A 23,912-nucleotide genomic window follows, 5' to 3' on the forward strand; every position below is an offset into this window, starting at 1 on the left:
CAATGCTTGATAAGAAATGTACTCATTATCTTGCCCATGTAATTGTAACCCCTCTGTACAGTATGTTCACAAAAAATAAAAATTAAAATAAAAAAGTTAATTCTTAAGGTAATCCACACTTTTAATGTAAAAATTTAGAAAGGAAAATAAAAGTATCCCCTAGTCCTTTGCTTCCTTGAAAATAGCTTGACTTTAATTTTCTAACCGAAGTAATGCTAACTCACTTTACCAAAAACAAAAACAAAAACTTTAATCACATAATGTTACTATACAATAAGCTCCTCAAAGCTCTTTTTGAGTAGCTGAATTAAATGACTCCAAAAATTGCTCTGGAGTTTGATTTGGCTAATGATAGAGTTTGTCACTTTATCTGCCAATGGCAATCCTTTTCCAATTTTGGCTGCAAACTGCAGGTTTTGAAATACAGGCAAGTCTTAAAGCTACATTAAAATAAAAATGAAAAATATTCTAATCAGAGTCTCAGAGGTCAGCTATGGAGCACCTGCATTTTTATGACATTTTTATGCATTTTTATTTCACGTTTAGTAGATTGGTTGGTTGGTTGGATGGTTGGTTTTTTATTTTGGTGCTGGTCTTGAGGTTTGAATTCTGAGTCTGGGTACTTTCCCTGAGATTTTGTGTTCAAGGCTACAACTCTAACCTGAGCCACAGCTCCACTTCTAGCTTTTTGATAGTTAATTGGAGGTAAGAATCTCACAGACTGGCCAGACTGGCTTTGAATTATGATCTCCTCAGATCTCAGCCTCCTGAATAGATTGGATTGATTAAAGGCACATGCCACCTGTGCCAGGCTGGTTTACAGTAAGTTTTTGACTTGAAAAATTTGTTCTCTCAAAAGTGCCAAACCACTTTCTTTTATCCTTTTAAGAACTTTCCTGTTAAACCTACATTTAGAATTAGAAACAAACAATTCGTACCATATTCTTAAAACCAAACACACTTCCTTAATAGTATAATCTGCTAGTTAACTATATGATAATCTCAAATCTGTTATAATATGCAAAAGATTAACATGTAACATACCAAGTAATTAGTTATACCAGGGGATTATAATTATACCATCATCAATTAATTATACCACAGGATTTCATTTTGATATGCCCATAGACGCATATAATGTACCTTAATAAGACTTAACCCCTTTATCTATGCTTCAAAAAATATATATCTTATGCATATCCTAAGAAACTAGGAAAATTGAGGGGAGGTGTTAGGTTGAGAGGGATGGGTGAGAATGCTGAAATTAGGTATGGATCATTAGGCATTTGTCTGTGCTTCAATTGTTTCTATCTTTGTTTACAAAATTTCAATGGTGGCAGTAAATTTTCTATTTTCTTCCCTGGGCTGGGGAATAGATATGTTCTAGGAATCCTGAAATCTGAAATATATTTTCCATAACACTTATGTTAATTAGTGATTCCACTGTAAAGGAAAGCACAGAATTTTAAAACAGAATGGTCACTAAGAGCTTCATACTGTCACATACAGATGAAGAAACTGCAGTCCACAGGATTTAAGCAACTTGAAAAGTAATTTACAGCCTGTCTCTTGACTCTAGCCCCATGGTTTCTTCATTGTATTTTATGGCTGTTTGGCTACAAGAGCAAATTGCATTGGGAACCCAGTAATTAGATCTACATTTGAACAATGAAAAAATGCTTTCAAACTCTACAACTTTTGATTTAGTAATAAACATTTGGAATCTAACTTGTTGGTAACATAGAGAACTACATAATACCGTAATACTGCCCCTTCTACCTTTGGACAGTTAATACCTCAAAACATGTCTAAAATTATTTTATGTCTCTCATTATTTTAGTCTCTTTAACAAAATTATCTCTATTTGCTAGATATGTTCTTGCATCTTTCTGTCCTCTGTGGAAAGAGAGTCTTGTAACAATCCTACCCTCTTCTTACTATTGTCTAATAAACCCCAGAATGGAGTTGTAACAATCCCCCCCACATACACACACGCACACACTTCATGTAAGTGTTTTATATTCTTTGAAAATAAAGGGAATCATGAAGACATTTCTGATGGCAAAGAGAAATGCAAGAGGGAAGGAAGAAGGGAACAGGAGAATGAGAAGGCATTAAAAATAATTTACCTACTGTGAGTAAAACACAAAACTATTAAACTCAAAATTTTTAAACTAAAACACAGCCAAAAAACATAACAAACAATTAGCTATTGTAACAAACCCCTCAAAACTGTCCAATGAACTAGTGAAGCCTTTAAGAAAAATTGCAGACCATTGTAAGTACAAATCAAGCAAAGCTTATAAGACAAGAAGTTAAAAGACTTGTTATTATCCTACTACTCACAGTTGCAAGAATAAAAGCATAAAGTTATCAGTTAATAACATTGACTGAGGTCCCTAAGTGCCAAGTACTGTAGAAGGATGGGTATGGAGGCAGAAAGGGATACAAACAAAAGAAAAGGCAAAAAATGAAAATCCCTGCCCTCCATGAGCTTATGAGCTAATTGATATGATATGCAATCATGAAAATGCCTTAAAGTGTTATATATAATTGCAGATAAATATATTCCAAGAAAATCACAAAAGCAATGGGGATAAAGGGTAAGTATGTGAAAAAGGATGAAATTACAGAAAATGTGAGTCAAATTTATGAGATGTAACCAAAAAGTGCTGGGAGAATTCTCACTAGTACTTCTCTATATAACTCTTAGTACTTAATTAATTTCTCTTCTATGACTAACAACTATGCCTCCCCCAAATCTAGGATGTACTATCAAAACAATATCTAGGTGGATGTTAAGAGTTCTGGTTTTTCGTTTTTGTACTAACTATATATAGTATTGAAGGAGAATTATATTTCCATCTGAATTTTTAACAATTTTTGTCATGAACCTAAATGAATGGTTAATTATCAAAACTTCAAAAAAAGCTGAGGAGAAAACCAAAACAGGTTACAGTAAAAAACTTTTATGCCCTATAATATAAAAAAACTTACATCCTACAATCATAATCAACTTTTGTAGAAAATCTTAAAACTCCACAAATACAAATATAAGCAGGCAAAAAACAAGCCTAAAAGCTTGTCATAAAGCAATATACTCTGACATGCATGCACAGGTGGGACTGCATGCAGATAACTCAACTTTCACTAATTTAAAAGCTCAGAAATAATAGTTAAAACAAAAATATGTTGAATCTGTGCATTAATTATAAAAAGATAAATTTTCAAAAATTATTAAATGTAAATTTTAAGACTAGCAGAAAAACTTCAAAAGTAGAGTGGCCTTTCTATTCTGTATCAGTGAATGAATAATTTTACCTTCAGTATTGAGGTCAATTCATTCATAGCTTTTTTTTTTTTACGGTCGTGGGCCTGAACTCTGGGCCTGGGCGCTGTCCCTCAGCTCTTCAGCTCAAGGCTAGTGCTCTACCACTTGAGCCACGGCGCCACTTCCGGCTTTTTTCTTTTTGCTTATGTGGTGCTGAGGAATCGAGGCCAGGGCCTCAGGCATGCAAGGCAAGAGCTCTACCACTGAGCCACCTTCCCAGCCCCTCATAGCTTTTCTTATAGCAAAAAGCCGACGGGGCAATACTTGTACTTAGAATAACAGAATGTTTTCAGATAAGAAACTAGAAAGAAAAAATATTTGTGGGGGCAGGTGCCAGTAGCTAGATATTCAGGAGGCTGAGATCTGAGGATCGTAGTATAAAGTCAGCCAGGACAGGGAAGTCCAATAAACATTCAAAAAACCGGAAGTGGCACTGTGGCTCCAGTGGTAAAACACTCACCTTGAGCTAAAGAGCTGAGGGACAGCGCCCAAGCTCAGACCCAAAAAAAACGGGGAGTGGGGAAAAGCACTGAATTCCAATGCTTCTGAAGAGTCTGAGTTTCAAATTTTAACTACATTGAGAACATATAATCTAAAATTTAAAAAAGCAAAACTGATACATGTTGTAAAAGTTTTCATAATAAAACTAAAAACTGCACAGAACCTTTTTGAATTAGTATTAAGGTTTATGCTAATAAGGCCAAAGTTCTATACAAATTCAACCAAACAACTGAGAGGTGCGTTTCTCGGTCACAGCATGGATGCCAGGCCCACGCTCACCTTGGACGTCTTCCTCTCCACCATCACCATCTTCTTCCTCATTGTAAGCCAGCTCAGCCTGCTTGTCTGCCTCATACTCACCTACGTTACCATCATCCCCATTATAATCCGCCAGTTTAGAGCCATGCTGCGGATCAACAGGGGACTCATTCTCATCAAAGAATCGGCCTGTGAAGTAGGTAGAGGATTAATTCAAGAGTAAAGGGAAGAAAAGAATGGCCCTATACTGAAGACAGATGAGAAAGCAGACAGTGAAACCTGGAAATTTGCAGGGTACTAGTTATAAAAAAGGATACATTTCATAAAGGTTATACTAGACAAGCATACTTAAGAGTGAAGACCTCATTCAAGAATTTGTCTTTTGAGCTCACACCTGTAATCCCAGCTACTCAGGAGGCTGAGATCTAAGGATTGTGGTTCAAAGCCAGCCCAGGCAGGAAAGTCCATGAAACTCTTATCTCCAATTAACCACCAGAAAACCAGAAATGCCACTGTGGCTCAAGTAGTAGAGTGCTGGCCTTGAGGAAGAGCTGAGGGATAGTGCTCAGGCCCAGAGTTTAAGCCTCAGGACTGACAAAAATTTTTTTAAAAATTTTAAAAATTGTCTTTTGTGTTTAATACTTGTTACTTAAGATTTGAATGCTTTTTGTCTTTTTTAATTATTGAAACAAGGTCTTACTATGGAATTCAAACTAGCCTGGAACTTGCCCATACTAGTCTTGAATTCATGAATTGCCTTGCCTCTCAAGTGCTGAGACAGACTATAGCCATTTGATCCTCCACCAATGATTTCAGTGTTTTCTTAATAAAAAAAAATTTTTTTAAAGGTACTACTTTTAGGATTGTTTTTCTTTTCTATTGGTCCTGGGGCTTGAACTAAGGGCCTAGACTTGTCCCTGAGCCTCTTGGTGCTCAAGGCTAGTACTCTACCATTTGTGCCACAGAACCACTTCCAGCTTTTTCTGAGTTGTTTACTGGAGATAAGAGTCTCAGAGACTTTCTTGCCTGGGCTAGCTACTTTTTTGGAGGGGAGGTCAGTTGTGGGGCTTGAACTCTGGGCCAGAGCACTATCCCTTAGCTCTTCAGCTCAAGGCCAGTGCTCTACCACTTGAGCCACAGCACCACTTCTAGTTCTCAGAGTGGTTTACTAGAGATAAGAATCTCACAGAGTTTCCTGCCTGAGCTGGCTTAAAACCATGATCTTCACATCTCAGCCTACTAAGTAGCTAGGATTATAGTATGAGCCAACTGCACCCAGCTCAGGATTGTTTTTCTAATGACCCACAATTTCTCTATTGGACAAACACTTCAGTAGAATGAATTATTTAAATCCTGGAGATAACACATATTTGAAGTTCGTAATCATCTGTTGCTTTATCAACTACTATTTCCCCTGAATAATATTGAAATCTTTAAAACAAATGAGTGCAGACTACATTCTTTTGTACACTAATACAAACTATTAGAGCTGAGGCTATCTCATATTCCTTTAATAATTCCCAGTAACATGGATTCCAAAAAGACACAGAAGACAGAGCAAGAACCAGACTAGAGCTTTGAAAGAAAATCCCAATTATTTCTGGTTTCTCGCTTTCCATTTTCATTATCAAATTCAAAAAAGAAAAGTCAGTGGAAACTTAAGGAAGTTCACCTACCAGAGATCATTATGCTGTACACATTCCTAACGATTACAAATTGAAAAAAAAACATAATAGTTACTATGATAGAAACCTATTCAATTAGACATTAAAAATAAAAATGATGGAAGTGCCACTATGGCTTAAAGCTAGCACTCCTGAGTGAAAAAGCTCAGAAACAGCACCCAAGCCCTGAGTTCAAGCTTCCTAACCAACAGAAAAAAAAAAAAAAAGACAAGACAGGTACACTAAGACCTAACTTAAAACATAGGTTAAAAACTCTAGCCGGGGTCTGGGGAGTTGGCTCAGTGGTAGAGCGCTTGCCTTACATGCCTGAGGCCCTGGGTTCAATTCCTCAGCACCACATAAGCAAAAAGAAAAAAGCCGGACGTGGCACTGTGGCTCAAGTGGTAGAGTGCTAGCCTTGAGCTGAAGAGCTGAGGGACAGTGCCCAGGCCCAGAGTTCAGGCCCCACGACCGGACCCCCCCCCCAAAAAAAAAAAAAAAACTCTAGCCGGGCATTAAATTTAGCATTATCTAGCATGAAAGTTAATGTGTTAATTTGTAAAACATGAATTAAATCAAAATGTAGGAATTTCAAACTTAAGACATTAACAATTTTCTAGAGCCTGGCATGGTGGTAATGTCTGTAATTCCAGCTACTTGGCAGTATGGCCATTCAAGGCCAACCTAGGTAAGAGTATAACTCTGTCAAAAAAAGCTAAAGCAAAAAGAGCAAAAAGGGTGGCTTCAGAGACTGCTTGCCTACCAAGGTAAAGACCCTGAGTTCAATCCCCAGTACCACCAAAAAAAAAAAATTGTCTTTGCTTGGAAAGAAAGTACAAATCATAAGGATTATGGAGTATTAGCTACTTCTACAGATGGGTTGCCACATCATCAAGGCAATACATTTTTAATTGCTGGTTAAAGTATTAAACAGTAGGATAGTTAAATAACAAATATTTATAGGCTTTTAAAGAAACCATGAAACCAAAGTAATTGAGGTCAATAAAGAGAACAATATTTTAGCTAGATGCCTTTAATCCTTGCAACTAAGGAGGCTGAGATCTGAGGATTGAGCAATGTGCAGTCAGCCAGGCAGGAAAGTCCATGAGACTATTACCTCCAATTATCTACCAAAGCCAGAAAGGAGACACACACACACACACACACACACACACACACACAATTTTAAAATAAAATTGAGGAACATACAGTAAGTAAATGGGAAAGTTCATCAAATAAATCCAGACATGGTGGCACATATCTATAATCCCAGCTACTCAACAGACAGAAGCAAGAGGATTCAGAGTTTAAGATAAGTCCAGGCAAAGTTAACTTTGAGACCCTGTCTCAAAAACAAAAAAAAACAAAAGGGCTTGGGGCATAGTTCAAATGGTAGAACAGGGGAAAAAACACAGTAGCAGAGTACTTGCCTAGCAAGTGAGAGATCCTGAGTTTGACTTTAGGCAATGTCAAAAAATACATGAGAGAAAAAGGAAAAATGATAATAGAAAGAAAAAAAGGCACAGACTATTTGTTAGAAAAACAAATTGAATAACAACAATATAAAACAACCATTTTGGTGGCTTTTTAATATTGTCTTTTTCTAGCTAAGTACCAGTGGCTCCTGTCTGTAATCCTAGCTACTCCAAAGTCCAAAATTCAAAGCCAGAGCAGGCAGAAGTAGCTCAAGTGAAAAGTAGCTCAAGTGGTAGAGTGCCAGCCTTAAGAAAGAAAACTAAGCGAGAGTATGAGGCCCTGAGTACTGGTACATAGAGAAAATAATTTAAAAATACCTCTTCCTAACGATAAAAAATAAATGGTGCTCAATGTAAGTAGGAAAAAGATTTAAAGACATCCCCATTTTCTTTTTCTCAATATGAATGTTTACTTAAAAACAAAACAGCTGGTATAGTTAATCTTAATCTGTATGCAGTGAAAAACTGCTGTTTTAAACAAACACTTATATATGTTAGGTACCAGTGAGCTTTTCAAAGTGTTCTATATTTCCTCCAATAAAATTTTGCACTTTCTTTTTTATAATCAAGAATTATGAAATACAGAAAAGGAAAAAAAGCCTAAGAAAATTACTGCAAAATATAGACAAATTAGTAATCTTGTTAGGCAAGGAAAATTAATTATAGAAATGGCCTTTCTGTACCTATAATATTCCAACAGGGCAATTTAAGCTTGTATTGCTGTTTTTTTTTTTAACGCCTTGACTCATCTAACTAGCTTGAACTCAGTCATAAAATTTTAATACTATAATTAAGGTAACAGATAATTTTAAAAATCATGAATAAATGACCACACAACTTCCCCTTTTTAATAGTGAGCTGTGATGCAGGGTGCCAGTGGCTTATGCCTGTAACTGAGGCTACTCAGGAGGATGACATCAACAGATAATGGTTCAAAGCCAGCCCAGGCAGGAAAAGTCCATGAGATTCTTATCCCCAATTAACCACAAAATTCCAGAAATGGAACTGTGGCTCAAATGGTAAGACTGCTAGCCTTGAGCAAAATAACTCAGGGACAGCACCCAGGGCCCATGTCCCAGTACCAGCACACACACAAAAATCATGTTTGGAAAAAGACCTAACACCAAAATTGAGTTTCCAACATTCTCATAGAGTATAAGAGAAGAAAACCTAGACAAAGTTGCCCATTAGTTGGGGATATACAATAAGCTTCATATTTTACATAGTGAAGTTTGACATTTTAGGTAAAAATGCATTACACTAATCAATGTAATAGATGGCTAAATTATATGGTTCCTGAGAAATACATCAATGTGAACTAAGAGTAAGAAGAGAAGGTTTCAAACCATTGACAAATATGGGCTGAGAGTAGCTCAATGGCAGTGTGTGCTTAGTGTGATCCTGGGTTCCTCTAGAGGCACATATATTAGACTAAGAAGAAAAGAAGCATTCAAATCAGTAAAAACAAGGAGTATTAGAGGGTTGGGGAGGTGGCTCAGTGGTAGAGTGCTTGCCTTGAGTGCATGAGGCCCTGGGTTCAATTCCTCAGCACCACATAAGAAGAAAAAGCCGGAAGTAGGGCTGTGGCTCAAGTGACAAAGCACTAATCTTGAGCTGAAGAGCTGAGGGACAGCACCCAGGCCCAGAGTTGGCCCCATGACCGGCAAAATAAATAAATAATTAAAAATAAATAAATAAAACAGAGTATTAGAAAGTAGGAAGAAGAAATTTGGACAAGGAAATTAAGGATAATTGGGGAAGACTTGTAAGGTTGGTGACTTTAAAAGACTCTCTAATATCCCCTTAATAAGACCATTATTTAAATCAGTTGACAGAGTATATTAAAGTATCAACAATGATCTTCAACCTATCCATTAAACAAGATCCACTGATGTATGTGATAGGTACTATGTGGGGTACTGTAAGAGAAAATAAAGTTAACATGTCGATCACCAATAACTAGCCAATAATAGGGGAGACAGATACACAGTTAAAATAAATGTGCTTCATCACAGTGACCTAGGAAGTGGTATCAGAACCTGGAGACTATTGCTACAATTAATCTTCCTTCAATAAAGTGAGTTTGAACTTTATGTAGGAGGCAATAAGCAAGTTACAATTTCTCTTCATCTCACTGAGAAAGGAAACTAATCTGCCTTATATTTGCAGCATTTGCAAAGTCTATTCAAGTAAGGAGGAGTTAGATTATTAATGTAGAAGAAACAGCTAAATTATAGCCAAGCCTGGTATTACATGCCTGTAGCCCAACCACTCAGGAAGTGAACGTAAGAGGATTGAAGTCCAAGTCAGCATAGGCAAAAGTGAGAGAAAAAGCAAAAGCAAAAGGAAACCTTGAGTTTAATACTCAATACCTCACTCCCAAGAAGGAAGGAAAGAAGGAAAGGAAGGAAGGAGGGAGGTAGGGAGGGAAAGAGGAAGGAAGGGCCTCATTTTCAGCTCCCCTTTAAATAAAGGGGGAAAAAGGTACCCACATTAAGAACTTTAAAAATTCTTGTTAAGACATATAGCACATGGTCTCCTGATATGTGGATGTTAAATTCAAAATGCAACGAGCTATGACAAACAGGGCTCGAGAAAAAAAAACAAAAACTTAAGAGCTGTTTGAAAACAACTTGAAAGGGCTGGGAAGGTGGCTCAGTGGTAGAGCGCTTGCCTTGCATGCCTGAGGCCCTGGGTTCGATTCCTCAGCACCACATAAGCAAAAAGAAAAAAAAAAAAGAAAACAACTTGAAAGTAACTGATGAAAACAAGTTGGCCAAGTGCTGTCCTTGCTTCTGCCTTTCTTCCCGTCCCAAGTCAGAGACAACTGATTCATAACAGGCAGCTAAGAGCTCTATCATATTCCAATTTTACACTGCAGCCTACTAAATGGAGCCTGGATGAACCAATTTTTTTATTGTGAAAATACTATACAGAGGGGTTACAATTTCATGGGGAACCAAAATTTTTTACCTTATCAGTTTTCTAAACTGTTAGACTAGTATAAGAAGAGGGAATTAGTGACTACAGTGGTCTAGATTGGCTAGGATTCTCATCTTCTTGGTGGAGGATTGCCCAAAATGTGAGCACTGAAGCTAAATGTATTGTATTTGGTCAGGAATCCAATATACAAACTTCACCTCAAAAATATTTCAACTTTTTTTTTTAAACCATGTTTAGTTCTGTTCCTCAGTAACCACATAAAAGCTATGTCCAGCCAGAAGAATGATAACAGTAACTATTGGTTTGGATCCCCATATTTCCTTCTGTCATGGTAAATTCAATTATACTTATGTGCCAGGTGCTGGTGGCTCATACCTGTAATCCTAGATACTTAGAAGGCTGAGATCTAAGGATCAGAGCTGGAAACCAGCCCAGGTCCCTATGAGACTCATCTCCAATGAACCACTCAAAACTGGAATTGGAGCTGTGGTTCAAAGCAGTAGAGTACTAACCTTGAGCAAAAGAGCTCAAGGATAGTACTCAGGCCCTGACTTCAAGCCCCACAATCAAAAAATAAAAATAAAAATTATATATGTGCATATCCAACTCATTCTGGTAGCTAGCTAAAAAACGACTTAGTCTATGAGAAACAAGACAGCTTCATTCCAACTAAACATAAGAACATAAGAAGCACCATACCCACTAGCTATGGAAAGTCTTTGAGCAGTATCGAGTTTCAAAAACTAATTAGGAAGGGTATTCCACATTTAAATTCCTTTTCTGAGCCAAAGTAGCCAAGACTTCTACAAGTACATATAGCATGTATGAAGTGATTTTTCACCAACCTTCTTTCCTTATTCCTATACAAGGTATACTATATTCTTATACTCCAGATCACCTAATATGTTATATTTTCAGTTTAAACAATTTAGCTAAGTGCCAGTGGCTCAGGCTTGTAATTCTAGCTAATCAGGAAGCTGAGATCTAAGGACTGTGTCAAAGCCAGGGTAGAAAAGTCCATAAGACTCTTTATCTCCAATTAACCAGCCAAAAGCTGAAAATGGAGGTATAGTTCAAATGGCAGAGGGTCAGCCTTGAGCAAAAAAAGCTGAGTATAAAGCCCTAAGTTCAAGCCCTACTACTACTGGCACACACACACACACAGACACACAGACACACACACACACACACACACACACACGGCAATTTGAGGGTCTGCTATCAGGAATATCCAAAGAACTTTTGTAACTCAAAAAATAAAACCAAGCCGGGCGCTGGTGGCTCACGCCTGTAATCCTAGCTACTCAGGAGGCTGAGATCTGAGGATCGCGGTTCAAAGCCAGCCCGGGCAGGAAAGACCATGAGACTCCTATCTCCAATAAACCACCAGAAAACCGGAAGTGGTGCTGTAGCTCAAATGGTAGAGCGCTCGCCTTGAGCTGAAGAGCTGAGGGACAGTACCCAGGCCCAGAGTTCAAGCCCTACGACCAACAAAAGAAAAAAAAAAACCAAGCAAGTAAATTTTTTTAGTGGGTCAAGGGCTTGAATGGACAAATGACCAACAAGTATACAAAACAGGTGCTGCATATCATTAGTCATTAGTGAAATGTAAATAAAAATCATCCAGAAAATAAGCCTAGGATGAACAGGACCTTGGTTTGATCCCAAGCACTGCACAAAAACACAGTGAGATGCACTTCACATCCACTAAAATGGCAACAGAAGGGAAGGAGAAGGAAGGAAGGTGAGAAAAGTGTTGGCAAGGATGTGGAGAAGTCAGAACTCTCTTACATTGCTGGTAGGAATGTAAAATGGTGCAGCTGTTGTGGAAAAGAGTTTGGCAGTGCCTCAAAAAGCTAAACATAGAATTAGCATATGACTCAGCAATTCCACCTCTAGGTACATACCAAAAAGAACTGAAAACAGGTGTAGAGGGAAAACTTGTTAATGAATATTCATAGCAGCACTATCATAATAGCCAAAACACAGAAAAATCTAAGTGTCTATCAACAGTTAAATGAATAAGCAAAATATTTCCACACATTTGCATATTATCCAACCATAAAAAGAGATAAAGTATTAACGTATGCTATACCGTAGCTGGGCTTGAAAACCATTATAGTAAGAAGCCAGACACTAAAGGCCAAATACGTTATGATTCCATTTATAGGAAACAGAATAGGTGAACCCACTGAGGTAGAAAGGAGAGGTTTAGTGGTTGCCAGGGGCTGTGGGTAGGAGAGAACAGGGAGTGACTATTTAATGGGTACAGGGTTTTCTTTGTGGTGATAAGAATATCCAGCAACTAAATAGTGAAGATGCTAGAACACATTGTGAAGACCTGGAATGGTATTGAAATTTAATTTCAGTGAACTGCACATCCACAATGAAAATGATTGTATTTGGAAATATTCTGCGATAAAATATGAAGCCTCAGATCAGGAAAGGCAACAAATTAATCTTAAGAGATTAGCATTTACATACTTTATGTGCCTGCAATCGCAGCTAGTTGGCAGGTGCAAGTAGCAGAATCAATCTGAATACTCATCAAGAGAGTTACAACTAAGTGAAAAATTATTGCTTAAGAACAATGGTGTGTGTATGTGAATATGAGAGAGTAAATGACAAGCACGTTAACTCAAGTAAAAAACTATGAAAGACAGCCAGATATGGTGACATATGCCTTAGCACTCAAGATTGTGAATTCAAATTCAGCTGGGGTTAGATAATGAGACTATCTCAAAACAAAAGATATCTAAGAAATAGTGTCAATTAATGCAAATTAAGAAATAATACATGCATTGATTTCAATTCTTTATATTCATTAATGGTACATGGAAAGTAATTTGAAGTAAGAGTTTAAAACTCAATGGGCTCTTTTAAAAATAAGTTGTACAGGAAGTGGCGCTGTAGCTCAAGTGGTAGAGCGCTCGCCTTGAGCTGAAGAGCTGAGGGACAGCGCCCAGGCCCAGAGTTCAAGCCCCACGACCGACAAAAAAAAAAAAAAGTTGTACAGCCAGCTAAGGTAATCCTAAACTACTTGGGAGGCAAAGATCTATAAGATTGAGATTTGAGGCCAGCTGGACAAAAGTTCACAAGTCTCCACAATAACTAGTGGGTGAGAACAGTGGCACTTGCCTATCATCCTAGAAGTACAAATAGGAAAGTCTTGGTCCATGTTGGTTCAGACAGAAAGCAAGACTTTATCTCAAAAATAATCAATGCGGGGGGATTTAGGGGGGAGGGAAAGAGGGAGAAAAATGATAGAAGGGGTAACAAGTTAGACCAGAAATGTAATCACTACCTTACTTATGTAACTGTAACCCCTCTGTACATAAAATTTTTTTAAAAAATAACCAATGCAAAAAGGGCTGACTTAAGTAATACAACACCTGCTTGGCTAAGTGTGAAGTCCTGAGTTCAAACCCCAGTACCACAATAAATAATTTTTACTACATTTAAAATAGTACATTATTGCAAATAAAACTTTTTCATATAATATTTTGATAAAGATACACAAATATCCTTTAAAATATCAAGGAAGGAGAATTAGTACACATATCTAAACTATTATATATTCACATAACTGTAGAAATGTGAATAACTGTTCAAAATATTTTTAATAGATTCAGATACTAACTCTGTCCAGTTCTCAACCTATAAGCAACCTTTGTACAAGTTATTTGTACACAGAAGTCATCATAAAAACCAGAGACAAACTAATCTGTTTGGAGGTTGGGTGAAGCCATGCAAAGAAGAAAAGCAAAGCAGTTTATGGGAGGTAACCTAAGAGATATTCTCCTGACCCAAATTCTCTCTTTTTTTAAACCAGTCCTGGGGCTTGAACCCTAGGCCTGGGAGCTGTTCCTGAGCTCCTCTGGCTCAAGGTTAGCATTCTACCACTTGAGCCACAGCACAACTTCCAGCTTTTTCTGAATAGTTTATTGGAGATAAGACTTTCCTCCCTGGACTGGCTTTGAATCACAATACTCAGATCTCAGCATCCTAAGTAGCTAGGATTACAAGTATGAGCCACCAGCACCTGGCTCCTGACCCAAATTCTATTAATGGAATTTCTCTTAGACTTTCTGAGACTCTACCAACTAAAGAGCTAATGAAGATAAACAGGAATTGTCTATTTATCAAGGTCAATAGCTCTGAAATAACACAGTACCAATCTGTTTAATCATTCTGCTTCTTTCTTTACAACTTAAACAAGCAACTATAACTGGAAGGAAACAGCACCTGCCTCACAGGTGGCTGTCTTCTCCTGTGTGTGCTTCCTCTAGAGAAATTCCCCATTTTTCATTCCCTTTGAATCAAAGTTTTCATTCATTAGCCTAACATACTATATATTTCCTCATTTCTCCAAGGAAGTTTTAAGTTCATAAGAATTAAGTGTATTTTTAAAATATCAACTCACCTCAAATTTATCAACACTGGGGAAGATAAGATTTTTACAATTTTCTTTTAAAATGTTTCTATTTAAAACGCGTTTTTCTTCTCAGTTTTAACACAATACTTTCTCTTTCCATGCATATAACTTCATTACACATTCATTAGAGTGTTACAAGGTTGAGTGTTTACTTCGGGCCTTGTAAACAAACATTTAATATGTTTAGCTTGATATTCATCAACTGATTCTTACTTTGCTTCAGTTTGTGGAAATCACTGACTCTGCCCTTAGTTGCCTGCTTTAGTACATCTGGTTGAATTCTGGGTCCACTCTCCATGTTTGAGCCTGGAAGTAAACGTTGAAGAGGATTGGAATTGGAAGGGCTCTGTTTTGAAGTACCAGGGTTTCCATTGTGGTTTACATGTGAATCTATGGCAAAAGAATATCAAATTAGAAGTCAAATTCCTTTATAGAAGAAATAGGCTTCACAAAAACTGCTTTAGAAAAACTAAGAATAAGAAATACTGTTGTCTGGGATTGGGTAGTCATGTAATTTTTCTTTTTGATGCTTTACTCCAATTTCTTTTATCAAATCTTATTGCAAGGTGGCTTAAGCCATAGGGAGCTTACTCATCATTGCCAGGTGAGTATCTTCATTATTGACATATCTATCCACCAAACAGATGCACAACAGAAATGCAAAGATCACTTCCATGATACCTGTTTTCTTTCCCTCCCTCCAAACTCCATACAACTGTGTTGTAAGACATTTCTAAAACACAGTCTTTTGAAATTTTTAACATCTACGTTTTCATCTATGCATACAGTAATTCACAACTGTTAACTCTTTTCCTTTTTTTTTCTTTTTGTCAGTTGTGGGGCTTGAACTCTGGGCCTAGGTGCTGTCCCTCAGCTCTTCAGCTCAAACCTAGCACTCTACCACTTGAGCCACAGCGCCACTTCCATTTTTGTGAATGGTTTATTGGAGATAAGAGTCTCATGGACTTTCCTTCCAGGGCTGAGCCTGGATCTTCAGATCTCAGCCTCTTGAGTAGCTAGGATTATAGGCATGAGCCATCAGCGCCCAGCAAATCTTCGATTCTTTCTTAACAGTATCTCTGCGATAGAACCTTTTTTTCCCAAACTCCTCCACCCCCTTTCCTCATCAAAGTCTTTATTTAAATCTTTTAAAGGTTTTTTTTGTTTGTTTGTTTCGGGTTTTTTCTGGTGCTAGGAATCAAACCCTGAGCCACACAAGCTAGGAAAGCACTCTACAACTGAGCCATACACCCAGCCCACGATCTTTATTCCTATTAATCTTGGAATTAGAAACCTCTATGCTACTAAGTTCTACAGCTTTCCTTTTCTTCATCTCCCTATATCAGCTTATTTAAATCATACCAACTCCTAATTTGGAACAATTGTGTAAAGTCAAATAGGTGTTCAATACAAAGCAAACATGCTCATAAGTGCAGAGTGATTGTTTAATACATGGTAAGGCTTCTGTAATATACCTATGAACACACTTTGAAAAAGGTAAATCTATACAGCCTAGCAGAGATGAAAGGCAACATAGTTGTTTGGGGTTTTTTTTGTTGTTGTTGGTGGTAGTCTGGGCCTGAGCACTATACCTGAGCTTTTATGCTCAAGTTTAGCACTCTACCACTTTGAGTCTCAGCACCACTTTTGGTTTTCTGTTGGTTAATTGGAGATTAAGAGTCTCAGAAGCTTTACTGCCCAAGCTGGCTCTGAATTGCAATCCTCAGATTTCAGCCTTCTGAGGAGCCAGGATTACAGGCATACACCACTGGCACTCGGCTAAGGCAATAGTTTTTGTTGTTGTTGAGAGTTTGTTAGAATATTGTTATTACAGAGGTGATATAGTGGTTACATTTACATCTGTTAGGTAATGAGTACATTTCCTTCCATACAGTGTCATCTGTTCCCTCATTCTCACCCATTCCTTCTCTCCCCTCTCCTCCCAGGAGTTGTACAGTTCATTTTCATCAATGTCCAGTACACTCCACTGCTGCACTTTTTCATACTTTTTCTTCGGATTCTTTGCCCTTCTCCCCCCGCCCCCCCAGATACACACGTGAACACACTGTACATAAGGTAAAGAATATAGAATCAGAAAAACATTTTAAAAAGTCTTTTACTTCCCTATCTTTGGAGTTCATTTCAGTGTGTATATTATTTTATATAAATATGAAGAGGCACTTAGGCATTTCACCTTTGTGATTCTCTCCTAAGACTATCTTCTTTTGGTCTCACTGTATGTGAATATCTAGAATCCTGTGTAATTTGTCACATCCCAGTGCATTTTAGATCTAACTTGCACATATCAAAGAGAACATGCACCATTTGTCTCTCTGATCTTGGCTCACTTAACATTATTTGTTCTAGTTCCATTAATTTTCTTGCAAATGACATATATTATTCTTTCTAATGGCTGCATAAAATTCCATTGTATACAGGTACTACATTTTTTGGATTCAGTCATCTATTGTGGGGCATCTGAGTTGTTTCTTTATCTTTGCTATTGTGAATAGTGAGGCAATAAACATGGATAAGCAGGTGTCCTTATCATATCCTGGTTCATGATGATTAGAGTAGATGCCTAGGAGTGGTATGGCTGGGTCACAGGGAAGGTCTACACTTAGTTTTTTGAGGAACCGCCAGACGTGGCTATACTAGAGTACATTCCTACAAGCAGTGCAGTAGGATTCCTTTTTCCCCATATTCCTGCCAGCATTTATTGTTGTTCAAATTCAAAATGTTGGTCAATCTAACTGGGGTGAGATGGAATCTGAGTTGTTTTGATTTGCATTTCTTTTATGGCCAGGGATGATGAGCACTTCCTCATGTGTTTTTTTGCCATTCTTACCTCTTCTGAGAAATCTCTTCTTAGCTCCCATTTAGTAAATTGGTATAAAGTTAGTTTCTTGAGCTCCTGTATATATTGGATATTATTCCTTTGATGTATTGCTGGAAAAGATTTTTTTCCCAATTGGTTGGCTGTCTTTTTAGTTTAGTAACTATGTCCTTAGCTGTGCAGAGACTTTTTATTTTAATGTAGTGCCACTTGTCCAGTCTTTCTCCTATCTGTTATGCCCCTGGGACTCTATTCAAGAAATTCCTGCTTCTACCTATAAGTTCTAAAGCTTCTCTTGCTCTCTCTGGCAGTAGTTTCAGAATTTTGGGTATGATGTTGAGGTTTTGATCCACTTTGATTTGATATTAGTGCATTGGTGACAAGCAGGCGTTTACTTTTTAATTCTCTGCATATGGCTACCCAGTTTTCCCAACACCAATTGTTGAAGAGGCTATACAGTTTTCCACTGTATGTCTTCAGCTCCTTTGTCAAATATCATATGCCTGTAGGCAATATAGTTGTAGATAGTAAAATAAATACTTCTTCCACTGTATGTCTTTAGCTCCTTTGTTACATATCATATGCCTATAGGCAATATAGTTGTAGATAGTAAAATAAATACTTCTTGTACTACAAAGAAAAGGCTAATACCACTAAACAAAGGGCAGATTTAAAAAACATTAGTATAAATTAATTGTACAAAGGGGTTCGTTGTGATATTTCCATACATATATGTAGTGTTTTGATAAAATTCACTACTTGTTACATTTTCTTAGCCCTCTTTCTGCCTTCCCCAACTTTTAATCAGTATTAAGATCTTATTATGCTATTTTCCCAGGTGTATGGGTGTGTATATATGTGGGTGTACTTCAATCATACTCAAATTCTATCATACTCTCCTCCTTCTCCTTCCCTTTCCCTATATGTTCTCCCACCCAAAATAGTTCCCTTCTTCTTTTTCTTCTTCTTCCTCCTTTTCTTCTCCTCCTCCATGCATTCTCTTCTAATTCTAGTAATGGTTGTTTTTGATGTTCACATACTTTATAAGTTCATGTAATCCCATTCTTCAATTTTTTTCCTGGACAACTGGAATTCTATTCAGAAAGTTGTTGCCTGTGCTTATATTAATTGTTTTCCCTGTGTTTTCCTATAGTACTTTCAAAATTTCAAGTCTTTTATATATATCTTTGATCCATTATGACCTATTTTTATACAGGGTGAGGCAGAAGGCTAGTTTCAGTCTTTACATGTATATATCTAGTTTTTCTGACACTGTTTGTTGAAGAGGCTGTCTTTTCTCCAATGTATGATTTTGGCCTCTTTGCCAAAACTGAGATGACTACAGATGTGTTTGTGTGTTTATTTCTGTCTATTCCAATATTTAACTTGCCTGTACCAAGTAGCCTTGCTGTTTTAGTTACGTTTTTGTTTACTTTGTAGTATAATTTGAACATTGGAATATTTTGATGCCTCTAACATTGCTCACAGTACAATTTCATTTTACTTTATTTTTGTCAGTTATGGGGCTTGAACTCAGGGCTTGGGCACTGTCCCTGAGCTTTTTGATGAAGATTAGCACTCTAGCTTTTCAGCCACAACTCCACTTCCAGTTTTCTGGTGGTTAATTAGAGGTAAAAGTATCCTGGACTTTCCTGCCTGGGCTAGCTTTGAACTGCAATCCTTAAACTTCAGCTTAGGCAGCTAGGCTTACAGGTGTACTTGGCTCCAGCTTGCAATTTCTTTTTTTTTTTTTTTTTGCCAGTCCTGGGGCTTGCACTCAGGGCCTGGGCATGGTCCCTGAACTTCTGTTGCTCAAGGCTAGCACTCTATTACTCGATCCACTTCTGGCTTTTTCTGTTTATATGGTACTAAGGAATCAAACCCAGGGCTTCATTCATGCTAGGCAAGCATTCTACCACTAAAGCCACATCCCCAGCCCAAGAGTGCAATTTTAGATAATCATTTTTTCCTGGCTTTTATCAGTCACTTAAACAAATACAATGTTAATTTGAAGAATGGATGCTAATTCACTATGCTACTAAGTGACATGTTTTATTCCCTACATAAGAATACATAAGCAATAACTTGGCTTGCAAATGGAATGCTAAGAATAAGACTTCATACCTGGAGCCATATTTGGGGAAAGAGGTTGTCCAGTTGGAAGCTGAGAGATTGCTTGGTGGCTTCCATGTGGAGAAACTAAAACAGGGGGCTTCTTTAAAGCTATAAGAAGAAGATATATCTGCATTATTCCCATTGATAATACAATTTCTAAAACCCAAATATCATGAATCTTTTTATAATATACTAATTCTCTGATACTTGTTCTAATTTTAGAATCCTTATAGTTGGTATATCAACTAATAATTACTCTGTGTGTGTGTGTGTGTGTGTGTGTGTGTGTGTTTCTACTAGGGCTTCAATTCAGGATTTCTCACACTGGCTTTTTCATTCAAGGCTGGTGGTCTACACTTGAGCCACATCTCCATTTCTATAGCTGGTTAACTGAGATAAGAACTTTTCTGTCCAGACTGACTTCAAACCACAATCCTTAGATCTCAGCTTCCTGAGTACCTCGGATTAGAAGCACTCACTTATAACTGTTAATTGGTACACTGTAGCATATAGATTTTAGTAATAAATAAATCTGGCCAGAATATAAACTCTATGACTATGAACTCTATCTTGTTGACTATGTACACTCAACAACTAGAACAGTGCCTGGCAAGTAGCAGGAACTCAATGAAGACCTTATAAATGAATAAATGAGTCCCTTCACACAGTGATTTTCAACAGTAAAACCTTTCATATAGCTAGTATGATATAGGCTTGGCATGGTGACACATTTCTGTAATCTAGCTACTCAGGCGGTAAAAGAATCCTGTCTAAGGACACCCTAGGCAAAAATATGAAACTGTCTGAAAAAAAAAAAAAGTAAAAAGGACAGGGGCATGGCTCCAGTGATACAATACTTGCTCAAGCAACTTCAAGGCCCCAAATTCAATTACTAGTGCTGCTAAAAAAAAAAAAAGAGGGGGGAGGTAAATTTTTGTGATCTAATAGTATGATATATTGTGATATATATGCATATATACAACATATATGTACATATAAAGTTGATATAATAGTATCATGATAGTTTAAATGTTTGCCAGAACAAAATTCAATAAGACACCCCTCCCCTCAAAAAGCCCCAAACTTCTAGGTATATCAATTCATATAACATGCAAAACTGAATGGCCTACAAAGAAGCAAGAAATATGATCCATATCAGGAAAAAATGGATTCTAGGGAAACCTGTATTACTAGGCAAAGGTTTATTAACAACTGATGCTGAGCCAGGCACAGTGGCTCAAGACTGAAATCATACCTACAGAGATCACTGTTTTGAGACCAGCAATATTAAAAGAAGAAAAACTGTGAGACTCCATCTCAGCCATTGACTGGAAACAGGACTCATAACTATAACCCAGCTACAGGGGAAATACTATGGCTGGGCACAGTGGTACATGTCTCTTGTCCCCAGCAACATGGAGAAGCACAAGTACAGGGATCACAGCTCACACCAAACTAGGCATAATTCAAGACCCTATTTTAAAAAATAATCAGTGCAAAATTGAAAACATGGCTCTAAAATACCTGCCTCACAAGCACAAAGACCTGAGTTCAATATTCTAGTATTGCCAAAAAAAAACTAAAAAAAAGACCTGGTGTGGTGTGTGTGTGTATGGGTGCACACGTGTGGTATGTGTGTGCATGTTTTCAAGGATTTAAAGGAAAAGACAGGAACATCTAATGAAGAAATGGAAACTAAAACAGAACCAACTGAAAATCCCAGAACTGAGTATGTTGAAGCATTACACTGACAGGCCTTACCAACCAAATAAACATTGCAAACAGTGCTGACAGACATTAACAAACTGAAGGAGAAAATATTCAAGAAAACCACATAAGCAGGAGACCAGCTAATCAGGAGACCAGGGTAGGACTTCTAACAAAGGCCAGCCTAAAATAAAGCTTGGCACCCTGCTGGAAAAACAAAGTAAACCTGGCTATGGACTGGAACTTTGAAACTATGAGCCAAAATAAGTCTTTTCTCTTTATAAAATTACCTAAAGTGTTTTGTTATAGTAATAGAAAGATTACTAACATATCCTTTAATGGTTTTCCTCAAAGTAAATCATTAGGGGCAAATCTGTGTGTGGGTGTACGCATATGCTGGTAATGGAGGTTGAACTTGGGGCTTTGCACTTAGAAGGTAGGAACTCTTCAGTCTCCTATCTCTTTCTGCTTTAGTTTTTTTTTTTTATTGTTATGTTTTGTTTTACAGTTCTAGGACTTCAAACTCAGGGCCTGGGTGCTGTCCCTGAGCTTTTTCACTCAAATCTAGCACTTTACCACTCTGAGCCACAGCACCACTTCTGGTTGTTTGGTGTTCAAATTGGAGATAAGACTCTCACAGACTTTCCTGCCAGGGCTGGGTTTGAACCCCAATTCTTTGATCTGAGCATCCTGAGTAGCTAGGATTACAGGTGTGAGCAACTTGTACCCAGGTTCAGTTATTTAATAGGTTCTGGTGGATTGTGACCCTCCTTATTTTATGCTTTTATGTAGCTGAGATGATAGACACATACCACAATGCCAAGCTATTAGATGAGATGGGATGTTGCTCAACTTTGTGTATGGGCTAGCCTCAAATTTCAACCCTCCCAATCTCAACTTCTCAAGTAATATGGATTATGGTTATAAGCCACACAACACTTATCCTTAAAGGCAATTTTTAATATGAGATTGAGTAAACCATAAAACCAGAAGAGTTTCCAAGGATGAACTAAGATTTTTACCGGGTAGTGGAGGCTCACACCTATAATCCTAGCTACACAGGAAGCTGAGATCTGAGGGTCGAGGTTTCAAAGCCAGCCTAGGCAGGGAAGTCCATGAGACTCTTATCTTCTTATCTCCAATTAACCCCCAGAAAACCAGAAGTGAGACGTGGCTCAAAGTGGTAGAATGCTAGCCTTGGACAAAAAGCTCAGAGACAGTGCTCAAGCTCTGAGTTCAAGCCCCATGACCAACAAAAGAAAAAAAAAACATTAAAAAATACAACCTAACTGAAAAAAGTGACAAAAAAGGCTTACTGACATTGCACAGAAGGCAATCAAGTTGCCAACAAACAAGAAGTTTTATATCACTAACACCAAGGGAAGTTTTAGTTAAAATGATATGTTCATAATGATAAATATCTAAATAGCAAGACCTTTTCACAAAACAAAAACAAAACCCACAGCTTATTGGGCTCCAGTTCTCATTCATCTCCAATTCATTTGGTCTCAGATAGGATCTAATCTGCATCTCTGACAAGATCGTAAGTAATGCTGGTACCATGGTCTAGAAAGAATATCTTAAAATCCCACAAGAATATAGACATGAGAGAATTGGAGAAGATAACCAAACTATACAAATAAAATGACTAATACTTCAGATCTAAATTTTAGACACCAATTTCAGACATATCCAATTAGCTATAATTACATGGCAATTCTTTTAACCAAGAAGGAATAAAAACAACCAAGAGGCAAAAACATGCTGCTAGTTCTGATTTTTTTTTTGTCGGTCGTGGGGCTTGAACTCTAGGCCTGGGAGCTGTCCCTCAGCTCTTCAGCTCAAGGCGAGTGCTCTACCACTTGAGCTACAGTGCCACTTCTGGTTTTCTGGTGGTTTATTGGAGATAGGAGTCTCACAGTCTCTCTTGCCCGGTCTCTCCTGCCCGGGCTGGCTTTGAACCGCAATCCTCAGATCTCAGCCTCCTGAGTAGCTAGGATTATAGGTGTGAGCCACCAGCGCCTGGCTGATTTTTTTTTTATCATGATAAAGTTGGCTGGGAAAGTTATCTACAGCAGCTAAGAAACATAGATATGACCTCACCCCCACCCCCACCCCCACGCAAAAAAAAAAAGACACAAAAGAAATGAATGGGACTAGGATAATATCAAGTGAAACTATGACTTTAAGTAACATGAATAAGAATCCAACACATTGGCTGGGTGCCAGTGGCTCACACCTGTAATCCTAGCTACTCAGGAGGCTGAGATCTGAGGATCATGGTTCAAAGCCAGCCTGGGCAGGAAAATCTGTGAAATTCTTATCTCTAATAAACCACCAGAAAACTGGAAGTGGTGCTGTGGCTCAAGTGGTAGAGCATTTAAGTTGAGCTGAAGAGCTGAGGGACAACGCCCAGGCCCAGAGTTTAAGCCCCATGACTGACAAAAAGAAAAAAGAAAATCCTACACATTAATGAAGAAAGATATAATGGAATAAAATTGACTGTAAAAGAAAACTGAAAAAACTGTTCAAAGTGTGGGACAATTCACTACAGACAAGCAAAGTCTTAAAACTTAAATAACTCCCATACGAAATAACTATGCCACCTTAAAGCACACCAACAGCACAATTTTGGAATGGTGGGTAT

At 37.7% G+C, this 23,912-nt stretch overlaps 1 protein-coding gene across 2 annotated transcripts in view; it reads right to left on the minus strand.

Annotated features, from left to right (window-relative positions):
• Positions 1 to 4,022: 4,022 nt before the first annotated feature.
• Positions 4,023 to 23,912, minus strand: part of Casc4 (cancer susceptibility candidate 4) — a 42,981-nt gene continuing 23,091 nt past the window's right edge. The window contains exons 7-9 of one of the 2 annotated variants that reach the window (XM_013010043.1): positions 19,568 to 19,666; positions 14,821 to 14,997; positions 4,023 to 4,279 (exon numbers count right to left, since the gene is read on the minus strand). In XM_013010043.1, the coding sequence (XP_012865497.1) occupies positions 4,050 to 4,279; positions 14,821 to 14,997; positions 19,568 to 19,666 (506 nt within the window). In that variant the 3' untranslated portion in view covers positions 4,023 to 4,049. The remainder of the gene's footprint in view (positions 4,280 to 14,820; positions 14,998 to 19,567; positions 19,667 to 23,912) is intronic. The other variant, XM_013010044.1, reaches the window with a different exon arrangement.

This window comes from Dipodomys ordii, unplaced genomic scaffold (genome assembly GCF_000151885.1).
Source record: "Dipodomys ordii isolate 6190 unplaced genomic scaffold, Dord_2.0 Scaffold11, whole genome shotgun sequence".
In the NCBI taxonomy this organism is placed as follows: Eukaryota; Metazoa; Chordata; class Mammalia; order Rodentia; family Heteromyidae; genus Dipodomys; species Dipodomys ordii.